A 16,782-nucleotide genomic window follows, 5' to 3' on the forward strand; every position below is an offset into this window, starting at 1 on the left:
AAGTACCGACCCAATGTTTACAAAGCAGATGTGTAAAGTATAAGTCAAAAACCCTCTACAAAAGGTGAAACAATGAAACAGGATCATTTTTAAGTTGGAGAAAATGAGAAAACCCTACCGTACCATTTTGAACCAAAGTACATAGACGAAGATCTAACCACACGTGACCCTTCCAACGTGATTATGTAATGTGATGCATTGCAGAGCTAGTGCAAGATGAACATTTGTGGTTAAAAAGTACATGCATTTTTATTTTTTTTTACAAAATAACTGATCATTTCACTAGATAAGACACTTATTTCTTGGCTGGGATCATGTAGAGTCCTTTGAACTTTTATGAAACAATTTGGACCTTCAACCCATTGAAAAGTCCTGCATGTTTTCCTCAAAAAAAAAAAAAAATTTGACTGAAGAAAGAAAGACACAAAACATATTGACTGACATAAGGGTGAGTAAATTATCAAGAAATGTTCATTCTAGAAGTGAACTAGTCCTTTAATCATTATTTAGATCTGCCTCTGTTACCGGTCTCAATAAAGTAGGATGAGATATAGTAACTGTATAAAATGATGATAAAACACACATTAGTGTCTGCAGCATTCTGGCATTTTCTTTTAATGACTTTGCCCTTTAACCCGAACGTCATTCCTCATCACTTTAGTGCAATGCGCCACCTACAGGCCTCTTTCAGAATACACTTAATTCTATGTAACATTGCAATAACTTTTGTAGACTTTTAAATACTTGAACTAAGGCTGGACTGTATTTAAATGACTTTGTAAGTTGGTTGACCTAATATGTCATAAGTCAGTATTCCTTTTGGCTTTGCTTGTCTGTTTGACCTTCGTAAAATCTCTTGGTCCTCTTTATCAACACTCTCACATTGTTCATTTTGCCTTACAGGTAATTCTTGACTTGATGGAGGCAGCTCTTCTGGGCCGTACCCGACAATATCCTCTTCTTTGAGAACCTGCTCCTCGCCTTTCTGCTTGATCATCCTGTCTGGTCACTAGTTCCGACAATTGCCAAAGGGTAAAACTCTCTCACAACGCTCTTAACTGAGATCTCTTTTCAGTCTGGGACCTTTGTAGTAGTTTAACATGGTTATGATTTCCTGCACTCACTGGCAAGTAAGGATATTGTTCGTCCTCCGAGCTTTCCTCTTCCTGATCCACACCTAGCTCTGTGACTTTCCTCTTATTCAGTTGTCTTTTCTTTACAGGTACTTTTAGAGTCTGAACTTCATTAGGTAAATCATTCACTGGTAGTAAAAGGTTTCTGTGTAATACTCAAATTGTCTTTTTACCAGTTTTAGGTTGGATCTTGTACACAGGCCCCTCTTTGATCCTCTCCACTACTTTGTGCACTTCCTCCTCCCAGTACAGACGAAGCTTGCCTGCATCTCCTCTCTCAGAATGGTTCCTTACTAAAACCCGATCACCTGGCTGTGAAGGTACTCCTTTCACCTTCCTGTCATAGTACTTCTTTCCTTTCGCCGATGACTTTTGGCTATTTTTGGATGCAATCTTGTAAGCTTCTTGCATTCTGGATGCCCACTTCTCAGCAAACGTCACGTGGCTTTGGTTCTCCTTTTCCGGTTTTAGGTTAAACATCAGTGAGTATCCAGTGGCTTCGTGTCTGGTACAATTATACATGAACCAGGTGTGGAAGGTGTTCTTTCCAATCAACCCTTTTCTCTTCCTCCAGAGTGCAAAGCATTTGCAACAAGGTGCGGTTTAGTCTTTCAACTGGGTTACCCTGTGTGTGGTAAGGGGTAGTCCTTGAATGAGAAATACCTGCCAGTTGTTGCAGTGTCAGGAACAAATTATTTTCAAACTCATGTCCATGATCATGGTGGAGTCTCTCTGAATATCTGAAGTGTGGTATGAAATCCTGAAAGATCTTCTCTGCTGCCATTTCCCCTGATTTATTCTTTGTTGGATATGCCTGTGCAAAGCGCATGAAATGATCCACAAGGATGAGTATGTATTCGTGCCCTCCTCGGCTTGGCTCCAAGTGCAGATAATCAATGGAGATCAATTTGAAGGGTGAACTGGTGGTAATCGAACCCATGAGTGCTCTCTCAGGAACATTCGGATGCTTCTGTTTGATACAGTTGCACATTTGATCACATAATCATCAATTTCCTTCTGCATGAAAGGCCAGTAATATCTATCCCATGCTAAATGGGTTACCAAATGGGCACCAATGTGACCCATGTTGTTATGGAGGTTCTTCAAGACCAATGGCTTCAGTTCTTCAGGTAGGACTAGCTGTTTACGATTACCAGAGTGTCGGTATATAATTCCTTTCTCCACTATTAGCTTGTTCCACTCCTGAACCAAACGTCTGGTTCCTTTGGTCATGACATTTTTTCTTTGCTATTTGGGATACAGCTGCTTTCCTTAAGCTTGATCATTTCCTTAATACTTATGTCATCCTGTTGTGACGCTCTGATATCCTCCTGAGCTATTGGGGATACCATCTGCCCTTTCAAAATGGAAATGGTAAATGGACTGCATTTATATAACGCTTTCAACAGACCACATGGCCATCCGAAGCGCTTTACAAGTTGCCTTACATTCACCCATTCACACACCAACTGTGGTGTCAGCCATTCACGGCGCCATCCAGCTTGTTGGGAGCAGCTGGGGTTAGGTGTCTTGCTCAAGGACACCTCGACACTTGGTCAGGTGGAGCCGGGGATTGAACCACCAACCTTCCGGTTTGTAGGCAATCTACATGAACCACTGAGCCACTGCCGCCCCTTTCAACGTTTCCTCTTCCCCATCACTTGCTGAGTAAAGAGTCAGTGAAGACGACAGCTTTGCTCCCTTGCTACAGGGCTGACACAACCTCAGATGGCACAGTCTCCGTGTAATCACTCAGGTGGTCTGTAATGTCTACTGGATATCGCGAAAGTGTATCTGCGTCTGTACCTTATATAGAAATGGAAATTGGACAATTCACAGACCCATCGATGACCCACAGCATTTAATCTGATGGTACTCAAGACATAAGTCAATGGATTATTGTCTGTGTACACTGTACATGTTTGGGCATAGTACAAGTAATCACTGAATTTTTCACAGATCGCCCACTTGAGAGCTAGAAACTCAAGTTTACCTGAATGTAAATGGTAACTGCGCTCTTCCAGACAGTCACACCTCCACCCAATCAACAACTGATGGAGGGAACCAAGTCCTGTCCTACATTTTTTCTTTTTTTTTTGACATCCATTTTACTTTGGATGTACTGTATGTCACAATACTTATATCTATTAAAAAAAACATATTTTGCAACTTCTGCTAAATCATGACTTGGATTAAACTGCATTGAAGACTTAAAGACTAAACTTTAAAAAATGTAGGATGTCCTTTTTCTTTTCTTTATTGTATATATATTTTTTAAATATTACAATTCTTAAAACATAACAGAAAAAGCAATCTTGTACATTTTTCTGCTTTGTCCTTAAATAAATAATACAAATGAGTGCTCAATAATTCATTATAACTTGTTTCAGATGCTTTATATTAAAGAGTGACAGACTGACCAAATAATAATGAGGAATTAGACAGATGGTGTGTCTTTATTATGTGAGCAAGTGTGTGACCGATGAAAATATATTCATGTGTTGTGATAAAGCATGCCTGTGTGTGAGGGCAGCTGTGACTTCTTGTGCAGAATGACACAAATGAACAACATCGATAGTGGAGAGCTTCTCAAGTCTGAAGTGCTTATACTGCAGTTTCTTTTTTGTATGCAGCTTCTCACCATCATAACACACCAATATACTCAACTCACAACAGTATTCGAGAAACATGTTTTTATAAAAGTTATTACTTTATTTTATACCCCTTCCATCTAACACACACTTTAATGAAATTAAATAAAATGTTAAGTGATCAGCTTTTGTTTGGCTGTGTGAATAATACACCATTTACTGAAATCTTGACTGAGATGAATGACTGAAATCAACTCTGAACTTGCTTGATTCAAGCAGTGAAATGATCCTTGTGTTTAATCTAGTGTCGACTCAGTATGTCATGACTAGACATCCGGTGGTTTATAACTGGAGATGGAAACCAGTGATCAAAAACACAGAATGATGATTCAAATAAAACCTTTTAACAGGCAGTTTGGTAAATTTCACCAATACAACAAATGAAGGCCATCTTGTTATTTGTAAAGCCATCAAGACAAAAAAAGGAGGAAAAAAACATACAAAATCAACCTACGTTTTAACAGGGCATAAATCAAATCCATCAAAGAAAAAAATCTGTCAAAGACCACTTTGTGCTTTCAAAATAAAAACATTTCATCTACTGTATGAAGCATAAAATACACAATTTTCAAGTATACAAAACATGAAATATCACATAAAATACTAAAGTACAGCAGACAACATTATAAACCGACTTAAAGAGAAGCAAAAAACAATGGTTTGTGAATTTGTTGTTAGACACTGTTTTTAAAGGACATTTTACAAGCAGTTTGTAATATTAAGGTAGGTAAAGGCTACTGTCCACTGCATAATAATCAGTAAAGATGGGTCAGCTGTGTGTCCACGTATGGGCCTGAAGTAAACTAATCCAGAGAGGGAACAAACACGTGTGCACAAAAGAATAATGGCACTATCACTGTCTGTGCTTTTACTATGAGTGATTGTTTCTGTTCTGCTCAGTGGCTTTTCTACTACCAAAAAACCTATGTTATTGCAAAGGAATATTAGTAATATTTGAATAAAATGTCTGAGTGTCATCTTTTTCTTTTAAAAATAACAATATGCTATCCTTCATTCCCTCACTCAGTAAAGTTACAGCAATCAGATCATGAGACAGGCCTGCAGTGTCCTCACTCCACATCCTATGACTCAAAGAGCAGATTATATGCAAGCTAAAGTAGACATAGATGGTCAAAACCAATGTTTCGGAGTTCATTAGGCTCTTCATCTGAAATGACCAGTGACATTATTCAGGCTCTTCAGGCACTGACCAATCGGCTCACATAACAACCCATTTCTAGAAAACTGCATTCCTATGAAACAAAAATAAGTTAAATGTTGAAGAAAATGAATATTGTTCTTGTCATGACTCAGATAAGCTTCACTTTGCTTATATACAGTAAAGTGAGACAGTACAAGGCACACATTAATCATATTTGAAATGTTACAGATGCATAAATTATGAATCCTATCACGACTTCATCTACTGTGCTAGAAATAGGGTGCCTAGTCAGAACGGCTAAAACGGTGTTGATTTCATGTGCTTCAGGAAAAGTTTTTGATCTACTGCTGAAAGACTAGGACCAGTCGAGTTGGTTTTGAGATTTTCATTAGACTGTGGTCGAATCCATGCAACTGATGACCCTCACAGTTTGCTCCAACAGTCCTAAGCAGCCCAGTCCTACCGATCACTGCTGTTCATCAATCTGAACTATTAAAGCTGAAGTTCAGTGCTGTATTTTCAGTCATGGAGAATTTGATATCTAAATGTTATGTTCTTAAACACTATTTGTGTTAGATACTGTCAACAAAGCTGCCAGGAAACAGCCCAGTTCGGCCATTTCTCTGAAGTGTTCCTTTAAACCAGCCGTCCTCTCGTTTTCTGTGCACAAACACAATGTCTCCCTCCTTGAGTTCCAGCTCTGCTTCACTTTGGGGAGGGTAGGATACCATCACTCGGTACCTGGAGGAATGGTAAAATGTGACGTTTATAAGTCAAGTCATGTTTCTTCTCAAGTATGTTGTGTGAATGTTGATTTCTGGCTGTTAAAGGGTTACTCCACCCTAAAATAAATATTACCATTAAATACTTACCCCCATGTCGTTCCAAACCCGTAAAAGCTTTGTTCATCTTTGCAACACAATTTAAGATGTGTCTTCCATCGTTAAGCAGCAGATTTAACATTCAAAACATTTTGAAATATTGCAAAAACAGTATGTAAATAAAACTTTAAATCTCATATGTCAAAGAGAACAAAACCATCACTTCTGGAGAACTAAATGAACAAAATGGCACTATGGTGATGGGGAGAGACAGAGGAGACGAACTGTTGAATAAAGTCATTATTTGTGTTTTCTTTGCGTACAAAAAGTATTCTCGTTGCTTCATAACATTACAGTTGAATGACTGATGGCAGATGGATTATTCTGACAATGTCTTTCATACTTTTCTGGGCCTTGACACTATTATTTACTTCAGTAAATAATAGCTGTCTGTGGGACAGTCACAAGGCTCCCGGTTCTCATCCAAAATATCTTAAATTGTGTTCCGAAGACGAACAAAGCTTTTACGGGTTTTGTAACAACATGGGGGTAAGTGATTAATGACAAAATGTTTAAAAAAAGCTTTGAAAAAAGCTTTACAAATTTTCAGAAATTTGACAGAATAGCAGATTCCACTCTACAACTATAACAATAATGGCACAGTGGAACGATATCAAGTTAAACTAACTATGTCGTAAAGTTCTTTGAGTTTCACTTTGATGCTAGTTTCTCTCAAATTAATTTGTGAAATGCTGGTGAAGTGACTCTCAGAGCAGCTCTGGAGATGAAGTTTCTGTGGACTGTCCTCATATATTGATATACTGTATATATCTTCATGTCTTATGTTTGAGTTTTTACATATGACTAACTTATTGAGTTAGTACATAACACCATTCATTCACACAAAGAACTTACTAGTGATTTAGTATTTCCTCTGTGTTATCAGCTGTTAGATTAATCCCTATTAAGTAAAACTGTCCAAAACTTATCATCGTTATCAAAATACTTTTTATTGCAATCTTGATATGATATTGTTTATCACCCAGCCCTAGAGTCATTATAGTTGTCATTCTTGGTGTTTTATTTAACAAGTTATTCTACCTTTCACACACGATTGGCCGGCCGTCATGCTGCACTGAGAGGAGGGAGGAGCATGGCTGTCGTGGAGGCGGGGCTATTGGGGCAGTGTTGTCTTGGGAGCTGGCTCTGTGTGACGCTGTGTCTGTGTTTGATGAAGACGAGGACACAGAGAGCTCAGAATCCATCAGACAGACCCCAGTACGGCCGTTGTGTCCTACTGCCACCACTGCGGAGCTTGATGGAGCCATCTCAGGTCCAACTGCCCCCTGGGGCATTTCCATGGCAATAGACTGCTCCGCCTCCAGTGTAGGGGAGGATGGGGGAGATGGGCGGAGCTTCTTTTTATTAGACAGCAGTTTCAGCAGGCCTTTCTTTTCTCTCTGAAATGACACATTTGATTCTGTTTAAATGAAGAGGTCGAGTGCACGACTTTTACACAAAACATGCAATTATCAGCACAGGATCTGTGAAGATTATCAGCTTTCAATGAAAGTGTCATCAACGGAAATGGAAGTGTCACACATTTGAATTTTGGTGTGGGAGAAATAAAATCAATATATATTCTAAAATCAGGTCCAAACACCAAACATGTTTGACATAGTCTGATTGGATAGAATCATATGCCGTGTTTCCACCGAAATTACTCTGAACAATTGTACCAGGAACTTTTTTTTTCCAGGAACAATTTTTCCCCGCAGACCTGTTGCTTTCTGCATTTCCACCACGGTCTAAAGTACCGGGAAGATTAGGCAAATAGTCTGGTAATATAGGTCTGCGTGCGTTTCTCAATACAATGTACACAAATTTTTTCCTTTTGTTTTCATATACACATAATAATAGTGGCAGAAATATACTTAGTTCAGGTAAATGTGTATATATACAGCCATTACAATTAAACGAAATATTATATCAATTGCCTCTTTTCATTTTCATTTTAACATATAGATAAATTGAATACAGACCAAAGATTATCGGTTAGATTTACCTCAAACAAATTATATTTTATGTTTAACCACTAAAGAGACATCAGAGCCAGCGGCACACATCAGAAGGTCTAGCCGAGGTGAGGCTGCTCTTGGCGGATACATGAGGATTGAGCTCTCGCTGATCACGTGGAACTCACCGTCTCAGAGATCGGCGAAACACATTTTTAAATATGCACTGTCTTTATAAATAAACCACAGATTTGAGTTTTAAACTACATTCTCGCCTGAAATACTTTTAAAATTACATTTCATGACACAGTAACAGTAATATTTTTAAAATGATCCGAATAAATGGTGGTTAATCACAATACCGCTTGAATTCAACCAATCAGGATGTTTAGCACCTAAGTCCTGCCGCCAAAAGTTCCGGACCTTTGAAAAAGTACTACCTCGCCAGCAGGGACTTTCTGAGGGGCATTTTTTTACTCTGAAATGTATTTAGTTCCTGGTTCCTGTGGTGGAAACACAGCGAGTACCAGCCCAAAGTCCCTAGTTCCTGGGTAAAGTTCCTGCAGTGGAAAAGCGGCTATAGTCTGAAGCTTAAAAAAACAAAACAAAACTGAAGTCTGTTTATCATACTCTACATGATTCTCTATCTATTAAATCTGTCGTCAACTCAAATCTGCAGACTGGTGTCAACTTCTCCAAAGTTTGTGTAATGTATTCCAGCCTTAAGCAGCAGATTTAAGATTCAAACCATTTTGAAATATTGCAAAAAAAGTTTGTAAATAAAACTTTAAGTCTCATATGTCAAAGACAACAAAACTATCACTTCTGGAGAACTAAATGAAATGAAAAACATGGAAACTAAATGGAAACTATGATCGTTATATTGAAAAGTAAAATGCATTTAGTTGCACATATTTGAGAATCTGAATATCAGATAATAGATCTATCTACCAAATAATGAATCTAGTTTATGAAATAAAATCTATCCATCATTCACACAGTGTTATTCTGGCTGCAGAGCATCATGTGTCATGTGGCCCGTCATTGTGTAAAAAGGAATGTGATTTGTTCTAAAATGACAGTTGAATTAATATTAAAATATTATAAATGAATTAATAAAAATATGTTTTTGTTTACATAATATATGTGTGCGTACTGTGTAAATGTATTATGTATATATAAATATACACACATACAATATACATTATGAAAATATGTCCATGTATATATTTATATTCATATAATTGACATTATATATAAATATTTTAAATTTATAAACTTAACATATTTTTCTTAAATATATACATGCATGTGTGTGTATTTATATATTCATAATAAATATACACAGTACACACGTTTAATCATTTGACAGCACTAATTATTTTATTTAATATTGTTTGTACTTATTTAATTGACTCTGAGTTGCTTTAATCACTTTAATCCATATTTTTATAGAATTTTCATTATATCAATAATTCCTCTAGTAGTATTATCCCAGCTATCCAAAACAAAAAGAATGAAAAACACATCAGAATGATTATCTCCAGAGATCTGGTAAAAAATAAAAAAGAAGTTACACTTTACATGTAAGAGTACCAAGAAATGTCCCAGAACATTGAGCTAAAGTGAACAACACTCAGGGTTGTGTCCTCTGGGTTCGCAGAACAGTCTGAATCATAAAACTGATGATTTCAGCTCTATATCAGCAGGCTTAACCATCCAGCTCAGCAAATGAGGTGAAACTGAAAATTTCTAATAGTCAAATTCCTTACTGCAGCACATTAAAATAACACTGATGGGAGGGAAAGGCAAAAAAGAAACCACTAAAAAAGCTGTAGATGTTGTAAAATGATTTAGTTCAACAAGTCTCACCTTGCAGTCTTTATCCAGTCTACAAGCAACACCGTGATTTGAGGCTGAACCGAAAGATTTTGTGCTGCCAGGGTTCACAGGAAGTGCTACAACAGAGACAGGTCTCAAGGCATCACTGTCCAGAGAAGCAGCGCTAACATTAGGAGGGGTCAAGGAGGCGGCGGCACAGCTCATAGCCACACCGACTCTGGCTGAGGAGGACCCTGGACTGGAGCCGAGTGCAGGTGACGCCTGAAGAACCACAGCTGTGCTAGGAAGGTAGGACAGAGGATTGTGGGATTGGATGGGTGTCACTGCTGCAGTAGGCCGGTCCTGACTATGACTCACAGCTGGTGAGGAAAAAAGATGGAATAAAAGATTTATGTGATGACAAATCTGAGTGCCCATTATAAAGATGTTTTTTAAACATAGTTTTTAGAAATACTATATTGCAATCATATTGGTTTTATATGATTTTGAAAAAAATCCAGGAAAGTATAAATTTAGTGACAATTTGGTTAACGATAATTAATTTTTAAGTATTGTTTGCCAAGCAATAATAAAAAAAAGATAACAAAATAATAAAAATATGCCAAACTACTTTCTTTTCAATAATTATTTATTTTTAAATGCGTTATTCCTCAAACAAATTTTAATTCAGAAGTAAAAAAACAATTTTATCATAAGCACACAGGCCTGTTTCTGAAATACATTTCTGAGTGGTGATTGTTATTACTGTAGGTGCGTGTGTGCATGTAATTCTACCTGTCCTGACCGCACTGCGTGCTTGGTTAACGGTCATCTGTGACGTCACATGCATGAGCACTTTGGGGTGCTGTCCAGTGGTTATATGTGCAGCTGACACTACAGCAGCAGGAAGTGGGCAAGACGGGGTGGGATTTGGGCAGACTGGGAGGGGTTTGCTGGGGTCAACACTCCCCAGGGCGGCTCCAAGAGGAGCAGAGGCGGAGCTGACGATGGTGACACCACATCCCGCCTGGGAACACAGGGTCAGGGGAACTTTTGGCTGACTGCTGCCAGAAACAGTCCTGCAGTAAAAGGAAGAAATATGAGGTCAATACTCAAGTGTCTAAACTGACACTAGTGCTCATCCTGAATCTTTTGACATTGCAACACATTTTACAGCAAATAAGCCGAAACATCTGTACATTTAACATGCTCTATGTAGTTGTATTCCCTTTTAAATCACAGGTCAGATGAGAAGAATAGCTGTAAGAAAGACATTTTGAAGACATCTTTACAATGGTTTGAATGCCTTTAGGTAATGTGTTTTCATGCAATCAGTGAATGATATTATGTATGTAATTCTCATTCCTGCCACAATAGTTTTCAGAGTTTAAAGGGATGCATAATAAGTTTTATTGACATCATTTATGGCAAAATGCCCTTTAGCAAAAAATAAATAAATAAATAAATAAAATTGATTGATCTCACATATCACCTTTTTTTATTTGTAATCCAGATTATGATTGATGAGTCAACAAAGTGTATTTTTTATTGAACCTGGAACACTGGAACGTGACTAGCTCAGATTTATCTGCAAGTGGAGACTTTATGTGTGGTGTGTTGTGTGCCTGATCCAGAGGACAAGTGTGTAAGTGTGTATCATACCTGTTAACAGGACTCATGTAGTTACCAGGAAATACTCCGATCTTGCCGGTGTGCATGGATGTTCCTTTAAACCAGCCATCCTGACAGCGCTCCAGCACCAGAAACATCTCCCCCTCCTCAATTCCAACTCATAATTCAAAGGAATTATGATCCATATTACAACGTTAGACTAAACGTGCTCCATGAGATATCGTTCAGTGGACCCTTACCTTTCTAACTAAACTGGGATTTACAGCTGTGGATGCGTTTATGACTCGTTATTACGACAGATCTGGTATGTACAGCATTTCCATTTTTCATGTTTTTAGGTGTACTGCTTACACAAATACAGTCTTCAAAATCTTTCCATTGAGAAACAGTGATCTGTCTTCGATGCTTCCTTCTTTATAATGATACTGTTACGGATCACTCAGGAAGCTGAGGAGTAACAGAATGAAGATGTTTATTGTACACAGACACAAGTAGAGGAGTAGGTAGTGATGAGTGACAATGAGGATGGATCCGTGAAGGTAGGGTGAAGACTTCTTGGAGGGACGGAGAGCCACACACACTTGGGGAACTGGGTCTTCGGAGGGAATCGCTGGAGAGAGTAGAAGAGGAGTTAGTCCTTATAATAAGCATACAGGAATGATCTTGTCGCGAACGTAACCGGACAATGTTTGAATGCGTGTGTGTGTGGCTTTTATGGTGCTGCGGTGATAGGCTGGTGATGAGGATCAGGTGGATGTGATTTAGAACTCCGGTGAGGGTGTGCGTTGTGATTGTGTGGAGGTGGAACCTGGCGTGTTTGTGGCCTAGTCCACACGGACAAGGGTATTTTTATAACCAGAGTTTTTCCTCCTGCATTTAAAAAAAAAATCCCGTCCACATGAAAACCCAAAAACGTGCTATCAAGCGGTGCCACACCAGCAGGCGGCGATATAACCCAAATTGTAAAGTCACCTTGGCCAATCAGAAGCAGTAAGCAGCGCACAATCTGACGTCAAACACAGCGGATAACGGCGCACACTCTGACGTCGCAAGGCAAAAACTCCGGTTATACTGTCCACACGACAACACTGCAACCGGTGTTTCTGAAAATGCTCACCCTGGCCGTAGTTTTCAAAAATGTTCGGTTTCGGTGCCCTGAAACTGCGTTTTCGTGTGGACGAAAGGCCGAACCGCGTAAAAAAAGTCACGGTTATAAAAATACCCGTGTCCGTGTGGACAGGGCCTGTAACAGATACATAGTTTACGAATAGATTAAATTTGTCCCTTTTCATTTAATCTATTCGTAAACACTGACACGTGCAAGTTTAGGGGCGTTCAGGACGCCCACGTTCTGGTGCTGGCTAACAGGTTAAAAAAATTTTTCAATAAATATGACATATTGATAGGTGTCTATAAGCTGGTTTTATTTCAAGCATAATGTTCTGATGGGCTAGGTCACTTACATCATCACTAGAGTGCCAGTCTAATGTTATTCTGAATTTACTAGGTGTGTTGAGTCCAGAAATAAGTTATTGTATATTGTGTGTTGACAATGTATATGAGGAGGGACAGTACCAACATCAAAGGTGCAATGTGTTAGTGTTGAGAGATAATAGAGAGTCATTGTTTGTTTTAAATTATTTCTTTATTGCGTGAGTTTACATTTTATAGCACATGTTAGATCTTGCCTGTTTGATCCAGTGTTTTGGTGGTGGGTTCGGGTAGTGCGCACATCCGGAATGTACCATTTTACAAAATGGAGGGAAACATGAGTGCTATGAGGTGTTAATGTTTAATGTAAGTTTTTTGTGGTGTTTTGTTATGCATGTTTGTATCGTGGTTACTATGTCAGAAGTGAGTTCATGAACTGTAGTTATGTTATTTATGTATTAATGTTAGCTGAGGAAGTTTGTGATGAGAGTTACAGGCAAAGGGTTCTACCCCGTGATAATGGTTTGTCCCAATAGAGTTTGGGCGGGAAAACTGACTATTTAAACAATGGATTGAGCAGGCTGAAGGGGGGTGGTTGCATCCTGTGAAAGGATGCAAACGTTTGAACATGTTTGAGGTGAGACATGCTGTCAAGTTTGGTGGATGTACCAATAGGCATTGTTTAGTGTCAGTTTTGCTGCTCACAGCATTTTTCATTTTGTTTGTAGCACCAGTGTATGTATGATTCCATAAGTGTTTTTTTGGTTTGTTTGTTTTTTTGTGTTCTTTTTGCACTTTGAGGACTGCTCCTTGTACAATGCACATAGGCGGAAATCGCGTCTGAGGGTTGTCCCGACCCCCCCTATCTGAGGGTTGTCCCGACCCCCCCTATCTGAGGGTTGTCCCCCTCTAAAATATAATTGAAATATGTGTATTGTAAATAATATAATGATATATAGTTAAACTAATTGTGTAAGTAGTAAAACAATACAAATGCAAACGGAGCAACAACAACAAAAAAGTTTAAAACATCTCGAGTTCTCCCTGCTTTACCTCAAATTGCTTTGGTCCACTGCCTGCTCCCATTTTCATCTCACCTCACCACCGACATACACACAGTCTTGTACGTTAGATTAGATTAGCGCGGGTGCGCATTTAGATTTTCCCGCGTTCACTATAATTTAGTCGGTTTACTTCATTTAATATAATCAATCTAATATAACATCACAATAAGAGTGCAGTTGTTCTCCAGATATTAGCATAACAAATGTGATTTAGATTTGTATAAAAATTGAATAAACAATAAGTTAATATTAAGTGCATTTTAGACACCATATTGCCTGTTTTAGCTCTATTTCACCAACGAAAAAAAGTTGAAAACTAATCTACAGCAGTAACAGCACTGATTTTGAGAAACACAATGAGGAGGTGTTTCCTAACTGAATGAATCCACTTTTTGAACAAATCAGTCATTGACGTAATAAATAATTATTTTTTGTTTTTTCCCCTCTTTCACCTCTATACCGATCTCACTATACAGTTGTGTGAGGATGTATGTCTAAGAGTGTGTATGCCTTCATTTTGCTAGGCATGGCAAATGTTTTTATATATGCATGTTTTAATTATAACTGTGAAGCAACAACATTGCTATTAAATGTGCTATACAAATAAATAAAAGTTGAAGTTAAGTTCAAATTCCATTGTATTTTGGTGGCTTGATTTTGTTCAACTTCAAAAACATTGCAAAAAAAAAATGTTTTGCAGAATGTTTTGGTCAATTTAGTCAGCTTTTTCATTGAACCAGAAAGAAACTTTGAGAAGAAGGATAATGGAACGTTCTCCATGCAATAGTAAGGCTTTCCTCTCTGTACACATATCCTTAAGTACCATCCTGCCTGTTTTATTGGTGTCCCCTTCAAAACTTGCTCGTGAGAAATGTTATGTTTATTGTCCCCCCCAACATTTAGATGAGATTTTCGCCCCTGTCAATGCAGCTTCAGAAATAAATCACAACTGCCATTTTGAAAATCACTCCCTTGTACTGAGCCTTTCTAACTTCTCCCAGGCCTCTCGGCAATTCACTACATGACACTTAAGTAGAATATTTTAACTCTGTATTTAATTTTTGAAAAAAAACATCTGTCATTTTGAGTGCCAGTATTTCCATGAAACGTGATGTTTCATAAATTGCTGGATGAAATGTCATGATATATATGGTTATATGCAATGCTGTTTGTAATTAGGTGTAATCGATTCCTTTGCTCTTCTTTCTCCAAGACGAAGTTCTCCAAGATGAAGTCTTTGTTACAACCACATCAAAACCCGCTCATGCAAAGACCCAGTAGAGCTCTCTGAATACGTCAATGCCAATGATAAACAAACTTGAAAACATTTGTTCATTTTAAACCTCAGAATTCATATTCACAGACCTTTGCGTTTTAAGATTACAAATGTACAAAAAAGCCACTTGACTGCTAACAACTGAAACATGAAAAATAATTATTGCTTATAGAGTCACTTTAGGGGTTGGATAATGAAACTGAAACACTGACCAAAATAGTGTTGGAGGTTTCATGGCTATATCTGCGCAGCCTGATGGCTAACATTCAATGATGGCACATTCTGCCAGTAAGAGCAGAGTGTGAAGGTTGAATTAGCAGAGCAATAGCACAGCTGTACATAAAATATTGCAATGCACACAACATAATGAGAGACATATAAGAGTTCAAAAGTGGATAAATTATTGGTGCACATCTTGTTGGTGTATCTGTGACCAGAACATCAAGTATTTGTGGTGTATCGAGAGCCCCGGTATCCAGGGGGATGTCAACATTCCACATTGAGGTACGAACCACATCCAACAGAATTCTGTTGATGCAAGAGGAAGCTGTCTGAAATGGATGTCTAGGTTTTAAACTGGATTGTATCCAAAAACATGAATCCAAAGCTGGTCAAGTTAACTCACTGCAGAATTAAATCAGCTCTCCTATTTCCTCCAAAACTATTTGTCAGTGACCCTTACTCAGAATTTGTGCTCTGCATTTAACCCATCCAAAGTGCACACACACACACACAGCAGTGAACACACACACCCAGAGTAGTGGGCAGCCATTTATACTGCAGTGCCCAGAGAGCAGTTGGGGGTTTGGTGCCATGCTCAAGGGCACTTCAGTTGTGGTATTGCCAGTCCGAGACTCAAACCCATAACCCTAGGGTCAGGAGTCAAACTCTCTAACCCAGGAGTTCCCAAACTTTTTAGCCCGTGATCCTCATGATTAATGTGCTGCTGCCCCGTGACTTCGCACCTCCCCCACCCCACCTCAACAACCCTCCCGTCGCGTGAAATGTAGAGCAAATCGATTTTATGTCCAGTCTCAAAGCACACAAAGTTATATTTTATTGTTCTATGTGCAAAATCAGTGTTATAATTCTGCATGAGCCGCTCGATATCCAACTGTTCTCTCTCGGAAAGTAACTGTGGAGCTATGTTGGGTTGAACTCATTCATTATTCTGCCATCAGGAACCAGTCGAGTAGGTCTGAACGGCTCACACACACACACACACACACACACACGTTCATGCTAATCCGACGGTCAACGTAAAGCATTTCTGTGTCATGCTGAATAATTCTTCCTCATTTCTCTCAGCGTCACACATATAATGCAATATCAATTTCAGGTTTACACATTAAAACGATGCCCTTCATTTACAACAAACATTTCAATGTCATAATGTCACAACATCTTGAAGCTACGTGTGTTTGTGTGCATTTATAATACTACAATAAAATATAAAATAATATAAAAGTGCTTACATTAGATATTAAGTGTGCTACATTAGATATTAAGCTGAAAGTGCAATGCCAAAGATTTATCAAGTTAAATCTTTGAAAATATGAATGGTTCATAAAATGCAAACACATTTGCAATGCACCCCTCCAGATTCAGTATTTATGTAGTATACAATTATTGCTAAACTGGAATACACAAATGTAATGTGTAAAACGATTTTAATAACTCAGCAGCTTGAGAAAATAAGTAATGATCACTGTTTAGCGTGAGATTTTCAAGGCGACCGTTATTTAGATGTGTCACTTTCCATGGTGATGTGTCATT

At 38.3% G+C, this 16,782-nt stretch overlaps 1 protein-coding gene across 1 annotated transcript; it reads right to left on the bottom strand.

Annotated features, from left to right (window-relative positions):
* Positions 1–4,312: 4,312 nt before the first annotated feature.
* On the bottom strand, positions 4,313–12,969 carry LOC132107417 (E3 ubiquitin-protein ligase SH3RF1-like). The gene is made up of 6 exons (XM_059513625.1): positions 12,924–12,969; positions 11,266–11,392; positions 10,399–10,682; positions 9,655–9,983; positions 6,869–7,227; positions 4,313–5,687 (listed from the first exon to the last, which is right to left on the bottom strand). Exons 1-6 carry the CDS (start codon positions 12,967–12,969, stop codon positions 5,519–5,521), a joined length of 1,314 nt encoding a protein of 437 aa, XP_059369608.1. The 3' UTR covers positions 4,313–5,518.
* Positions 12,970–16,782: the final 3,813 nt, after the last annotated feature.

The sequence above is a fragment of the Carassius carassius genome, chromosome 27 (genome assembly GCF_963082965.1).
Source record: "Carassius carassius chromosome 27, fCarCar2.1, whole genome shotgun sequence".
Taxonomy (NCBI): Eukaryota; Metazoa; Chordata; class Actinopteri; order Cypriniformes; family Cyprinidae; genus Carassius; species Carassius carassius.